This window comes from Canis lupus, chromosome 29 (assembly GCF_011100685.1).
Source record: "Canis lupus familiaris isolate Mischka breed German Shepherd chromosome 29, alternate assembly UU_Cfam_GSD_1.0, whole genome shotgun sequence".
Classification (NCBI taxonomy): domain Eukaryota; kingdom Metazoa; phylum Chordata; class Mammalia; order Carnivora; family Canidae; genus Canis; species Canis lupus.
In genome coordinates this window covers 29,222,796-29,229,750 of record NC_049250.1, presented here as the reverse complement: position 1 = coordinate 29,229,750, position 6,955 = coordinate 29,222,796, and the positions used below count along the sequence as shown (strand labels likewise).

The following is a 6,955-nucleotide window of genomic DNA, read 5'->3' as shown; positions in this document are numbered from 1 at the left end:
AACTTAGAACACTGTTAAGTAAAAAAAAAAAAAAAAAAAAAAAAAAAAGAACACTGTTATCACTGTATTAGGATTGACCATTTTTATTTACTTGTTCAATGGGAAACAGCTGAATTTATAATAGCAAGTCTACTGGGAATGGTACGTCACCCACAGGCCATGCATCTATGCAACAGTCCAGAGTGGATGAACATTATTACTGTGCCATTAGCAAATGCAACAATTAAAAATTACCATAGTAACATGACTATATCAGGCCTTTATAGCAGCTTGCTTGGCCACAGAAAAACCTGTCCTTTATAGAATCCTCGGCCTCAAACATTTTTGGGAAGCCCTCAGGATACTTATGTGAGTCTGTGAATCAGTCCCGTGCACTACAGATACTACTCAGTGTCGTACACAGTGTAGTGATCCATCATGATGCAATATTTTTAGTTCTTTTTTCTTTTCTAAAATCTGGGTATGTTCATGGCAGTTTGTTGCACATATGAACATCTTCCAACATTCTGGTATGGGGTAGGAGGAGATTGAAAGACAGGAATACTTTAGAAAAGTAATCTCATGAGTTATTTACTATGTAAAAGAAGGAAATAAAGTGTTGATAGTGTGTGGCCACTATCACTTCTGACCATTTTCAAGTAAAGCAACACCATTTAGATCTGGATAAATTTAGAGCTCATAATAATATATAATAATATAGTTCAGGAACTGGATGGATTTTCTCAGTATGAGGAGCACATTTAGAACGGGGCCTATTTTTTTAAGGACCCAATACTATGGAAATAAACACTATGTCCTCATTTGGGGAATGGAAAGAGTGTGGTTAAATCATTATTGATGAAACTGACAGATTCCTGATGGACAATTTCTTTTTCATTTGTGCAAAACGTTTGAAATGAGAAACCTGAGGTATTTTAAGATGCCATTATTTATTTTGTTCTAATTGGCAGGTAACCCCCAAGGCAGTACTGTCCCAAAGAGCCTTTGCAATTACTGAAGAATTTGTAAGGTAATTCTCATGTTCCTCAATTCAAAAGAACCATGTAATTGTAATTATAATAGAAATTCCAGAAAAGGAGGTCAAAGTTCACCCCAAGATAATTAACCTACTCTACCCTGGGTTAAATATGTATGGAAACAATAGGGACAAATTGAATGCACTGAGCATTAAAACTGTCAAAATAGGAATGTTGAAAATATGTTGTTAATGCTTAAAAATAATTTGTACTCTAAGTCAAATGACCATTTGCCAGGGAGAACCAAAGTTGAGAAATTTCTATTAAAAACATGACTCAGAGGAAAAATTGCAGAGGCTGGTAATGAAGGAAATGATCTGATATTATCTCCAATTGGTTATTCCTAAGATCACATGATCTGGGCATCTTTAAAAGGAAGTTATCTGGGCTCCAGAAGGTCATAACACCTTACAGACCACGGCAGCTTTTTTCTCATCTTGGAGATAATCCTAAAAGCTCATAAAATGTGTGATGCTTTTGTGGGTACCTGGAAACTTAGCTCCAGTGAAAACTTTGATGATTACATGAAAGAAGTGGGTAAGAAAATATGTTGTGGGGTGACTGGATTTATAACTTTTTCTCTGGGGACAAGGGGCTTATGGCTGCTTTATTGGCGAGATACGAAATGCTGCTTTCTATACAGAAGTTATAAAAGTAGCAAGCGAGAATCATTTGTTGGTAGAAACATTCTAGACCAAAGTCACAACTAATGGTGAGCCAATATATACGTTAAAAAAAAAAAAGGTCTACCTGGAATTTTTACAGTCCATAGAAGTGACAAGATTTTATTTCACTGCTAAGCTGGGTATCTTTGTTTTACTTGGCCCTTTGCCTGTTTCTCATTTATTCTCTCTTGCATCTAAAATAAGTAAGACTATATTCCCCATGATTCAAAAATTTCTATTTGAAGCTGAAAATATTATATTTCTCTTTTTAATGTAGCTTTAAAGTAAACATATATTAACCGATTATTTTATTTTCTGTCAATCTGTTAAAATGTGTGATTGTTTTATGGGAGCCAAAATCTTAATTTCAGAAAATATGTTGCTTTAAGGGGTTAAATATTTTTTGACTAGGAATTACGTGGGATGCCATAGGATTGCCAAGTAAGTCAAAGGACAATATTATATACATTATGTACCTTCTCTTTAATAATGGAGGCTTTCAGGCTTTTAGAGTTCTGCTAACACTGCAGGTGTGTTGTGTGAATGTTCCCTGGATAATTACTGTGGTGAAGCAAGAGGGTCCGGAGGTTGGTTCTCACTCAGCTTCTACCTTGAAAGCCCCTCTCCTCACACCCCTCTGCATGATAAGGTTGTATCAATGGGTAACAATTTGAGGAGGGGTTTTTAGAGGGGTTAGGATTCCAATCTATCTCAAGACTTCACCTTTTCCTGAATCATACAGTATATATTTTTTCCTTGTCTGTAAGCACTACTGTTTTCCTTGTTTATAGATTATGGACGTCAGCATCAGTGAGAACTAACTTTCTAGAATATCAACTAGTCATGATTCAAGAAACTAATTAGTACGTGCCGATACAGAGATGTCAGGATTTGAGGCTATTTTGCTATTGATTTTTAGGAACACTTTATGCTTTTTTAACATTTATATTTAAATTCTTGTACCATTGTGTTTTAAAATTATAAAGTACTGATAGTAAGGAAAGACAATAAGATAGCTCCTGAAATTAGTTGCTCTAGAGATGACCAGTAGCAGGTAGTACTTTCATCAGTCAAAGAAGGACTGAATAAAGCAAATGGAGAATGTGATTTTTCCCAAGGTCAGCCATTCTGGAATTACACCCTGATGCTGCATCCATTCATTATACTGACTCACTGCATGTATTTGAAGTTATATTTTGTAACAGAGCCAGGCCTTGATGAAGCAATATATCTTTCCATGTGCAGCCATTTTTTCAGACAGGGAACTAAATAAGAGCCTCAGCATCGCTTGTTTGGTATACTATTTCTCTCCCTTTTACCTCTATCTAACCTTTGGTATAGACAAATAGTCTGTAGTCAAAGAAGTAGCTTAGATTTATGTACATGTGTTAAGAATTTCAACACGTTGACGACTGCCATAAATTCTGTATAACATATGCAGTGACAGCAAGTTCCCACTGTCTACATTAAGCTGTAAGCTGTTCACCCCTTACCTTACCTAAGGAAAAAAGTTCCTTTTTTAAAAGACGGATTTGCAACTGAGGTGATTGAGAATCAAAGTATTGATTTTTAAACTTACTCAAATAGTGGTTCTTCAAATTTTGAAGTTTTCAAAATTGACTAGACCCTCTTTAACCTTTCCCACAGTTTATTCTTAGATGGTATGTAGGAAACATTTTGCCTTTTGGAGAAATTAATCAAAATCTTCATTTCATAGTAGAGTAATTTGGAAAAGCCAAGAAAATAGGACTTGGCAGCAAACGTGATGAAATGTGACTTTTGTACACCCAAACAGCATATTTTTAAGTGGAGTAACTCTATGTTGGTTTTAAAATCCTATTGAGAATTCTCTTTGACCATGGATTTTTGTTTTCTAAAAAAGAAAGGTCGAGGTGACCCAAGAGTTTCATGAATTGAGCAAAATGACCATTGCTGCCCTAATGGCTGAGATGGCCAGTTGATTTGCAAGTGCAGTCACTATATATATAAAATCTCTTTTCCAAAATTACCAATGTGTCTCCTGTGGAGTTGTATCTGAAACCAGGAAGGAATTTAGACAGACCTATACTTAATCGTACCATGGGTTTCTTTAAGTATAATCCTGCTCTACTTATCTGCAGCAGCTGTTTAAATGGGGCTTTTAAGAAACTCACTGGTGTCTTTGCCTTTTATGAGCACATACCCACCTATACACACTCACCCACCTATACACATACAAACACAAACACACATACGCTACAGCTGTTTGTTACACATGAAGGAAAATTGTGAACTTGACAGTTTTTTTTTTTTCTTTTCCCACCCGTAGGAGTGGGCTTCGCCACCAGGAAAGTGGCTGGCATGGCCAAACCCAACATGATCATCAGTGTAAACGGGGATGTGATCACCATTAAATCAGAAAGCACCTTTAAAAATACCGAGATTTCCTTCAAACTGGGCCAGGAATTTGATGAAGTTACTGCGGATGACAGAAAAGTCAAGGTGAGGAAGAAGAAATTAGAGAAGAATAATAGCATGGTTTCTAAAACACTGCTGACAATAAGAAGCCATTTTGGAAAAAAAAATAAGAAGCCATTTTGTATAAAAGGAGAGAAACTATTCATTACGGGTCAAAGATCCCTGACTTCTAAATTCAAACCATGTTGCCTTTGATATTTAGTTGGTGAATCTTCTCCTTTCTATAAGGCTGTCTTTATTCTTTTAAAAAAGTGATTAACATAATTTATTTGCCACACAATATATAAATTATATGAAGTGAATTAAAATAACATAACAATGTTAGAGAATGCTTATGGAAGAGTGGAAGCAAAAAAAAAAGATCATCTCAACATAAATTTATTATCTACATTTTTACAGTATCATTTCAAGTATGTTTTTGTATAATATTCTGATCATAATGCATTATTTGCATGCTATTGTTTTTGACACCCATTTTTATTTTAATATATCCTTATAATTTAGAATGACTAATGACCTCAAAATATTCCTTTATTCAAAAGTGATGTTTTTGGTTTTATTTTCCTCAACCATATACAAATGGTAATCATTTTTAATTATGTTCACAGAGCATCATAACCTTAGATGGAGGTGTCCTGGTACAGGTGCAGAAGTGGGACGGAAAATCAACTACCATAAAGAGAAAACGAGTGGATGATAAACTGGTGGTGGTGAGTATCTTCTAGTTGCTTAATTCTAGGCTCTACTGCTAGGTCATCTTATAATCACTATTTTATCTAAAGAAGCAGTTAGTCATGCTTGCTTACCTAGAACAAAAAAGGTGATTCACTGGGATTATGGTTTCACTCTGGCAATTGTCCTTCAAGCTTTTAAGTTCAGTTGACACGTGCTGTGCCTCAAGAAGCATTCTATGACTGCTCTCAGCACACACCATATTGTATATGATGCATTTCTCACTCAACTTAAAGATCATAAAGTTCCTGGAGGGGAGGACTTGTGTTTTCTTGGTCTTTATATCTCCCTAACTTATTATAATAACAAGTATATATAGGGGCCCAGAACGAATATTTTCAAATGATACTGTTTCCTTCCCAACATTGAAGGAGACATTAAATAAACCCATAGTTTAGTCCTGTGACTGACCAAGAAATTTTTTTGTGTGTCTAGGAATGTATCATGAAAGGCGTCACTTCTACCAGAATTTATGAGAGAGCATAATCCAAGGGACATCGAGCTGAAGTTTGCATTGAACTCTACAACATTCTGTTGGATGTATTGTCCAAACATGTATTGTTATTTTCTACTAATTAGCAAGCAACCAATTTCCCCCAAATGATCTTATTCAACATGGATATGTTTGTTAAATAAAACCTTTTAGATATAGAAGGTGATGTAATAATTCATTCATTGTGCTGGATCTTTCTTACTCATAATTCAATGAAGGAAATAGAGAATTATATTTTTGCTTTGTTTCTCATGGAAGTAATAGGATTTTTCATGGTAATCCAAGGTAAAAAAAATAAATATTCATGAATTTTCAATTGTTTTAGGTAGGAGATGATAAATTTGTTATGACTGAATATGTCATATTCTAGTCCTTTTGTAGCATGTTTATAGTCAAGTAACTATCTCTCAAAGACCTAAGGTAGTTTTAAACGTAGTGAAGTGGCCCATAGCCAGCTGGGCCAAGCCCTGCCACTTCATACCATCCTATTCTAGACCGTTGAGAGAATGAGCAGTAATACATGTTGCAGAGCAATATTTCTAGAGTATAACTTTTAATCTGAAAAATTAATGGCAAACCTAAGCTATCTCTGGAGTTTCTCAAAAATTAATGCAAATAATCCCATAATGTTCATTCCAGAAAAGAGATGACAGTTTGTAATGAGTAATGATGCAAATGTTCTTATGGTGGCTTTCAAATTTTTCTTTTTTTGAGGAGTGGAACTTTTTATTAAATAAAATATTGAATATGTTTTGGAAATTTTTATTCAAATAAAATCTCCATGGATTTAAAAACAAACAAACAAAAACGATAATGAGGCCTCCCAGACAGAAGTGTGTGTGTGTGTGTGTGTGTGTGTGTAAAAGAGAGAGAGAGAGAGATTTCTTCTGCTTTTTGTAGAAGCTTTGAAGCTATTCTAGAAATCACTGTGTGGAGCTCCACCTACATAGACGAAAATTTCTAAACTACATACCTATATTTTACAGTCAGCCAGAGTCTGTTAGTGTGCTGCAGTTGCTAGAATTCTGTTTGTGATGCTTCCTTTAAGAATAAGTCCATTATTTTCTGAACACTTGTTTTTTGCACAACACCAAGATATGAAGAGGCCAGAAGAGGTGAAGTCAGCTCCTGATCATAAGAATTTACTTTCTTTGCAAAAACAGAGAATCAGATTCTCAGTTTGGGCTTACTGGAGGATTAAAGAACTCCACAAGAGAAGCCTTATAGGGACCCAGTAAGACAATTCTTCATAAATGAATATTTATTAAGCACTTACTTTGGTCCCAGGCACTTTGCATGTTTTACTTCATTTATTATCACAGTAATCCTATAAGGTGATTTTAGTATTCCTGTTCACAGATGAGGAAACTGAGGTTTACAGTACAGAAAGCTAACTAGGGAATAAACAGAATCTGAAACTCAAGAAAGCAACCTTGGCTAGGATATAGATCTAGGAGTCCTCAGTATCCAAGTGGTTATTTATTTATTTATTTATTTAAAGATTTATTTATTTATTTATTCCTGACACACACACACACACACACACACACACACAGAGAGAGAGAGAGAGAGAGAGAGAGAGAGAGAGAGAG

The 6,955-nt window shown here is 35.0% G+C and overlaps 1 protein-coding gene across 1 annotated transcript; it reads left to right on the top strand.

The window, feature by feature from the left end:
- The first annotated feature begins 1,393 nt into the window (after positions 1-1,393).
- FABP4 (fatty acid binding protein 4) lies at positions 1,394-6,113 on the top strand. The gene is made up of 4 exons (XM_038579607.1): positions 1,394-1,553; positions 3,990-4,162; positions 4,747-4,848; positions 5,306-6,113. Exons 1-4 carry the CDS (start codon positions 1,481-1,483, stop codon positions 5,354-5,356), a joined length of 399 nt encoding a protein of 132 aa, XP_038435535.1. The 5' UTR covers positions 1,394-1,480; the 3' UTR covers positions 5,357-6,113.
- The last annotated feature ends 842 nt before the right edge of the window (positions 6,114-6,955 follow it).

Coding starts and splice junctions, on each gene's coding strand:
- FABP4 (XM_038579607.1), top strand. CDS start 1,481: ATGTGTGATGCTTTTGTGGGTACCTGGAAACTTAGCTCCAGTGAAAAC. Junction 4,163..4,746: donor CGGATGACAGAAAAGTCAAG/GTGAGGAAGAAG, acceptor TTATGTTCACAG/AGCATCATAACCTTAGATGG. Junction 4,849..5,305: donor TGGATGATAAACTGGTGGTG/GTGAGTATCTTC, acceptor TTGTGTGTCTAG/GAATGTATCATGAAAGGCGT.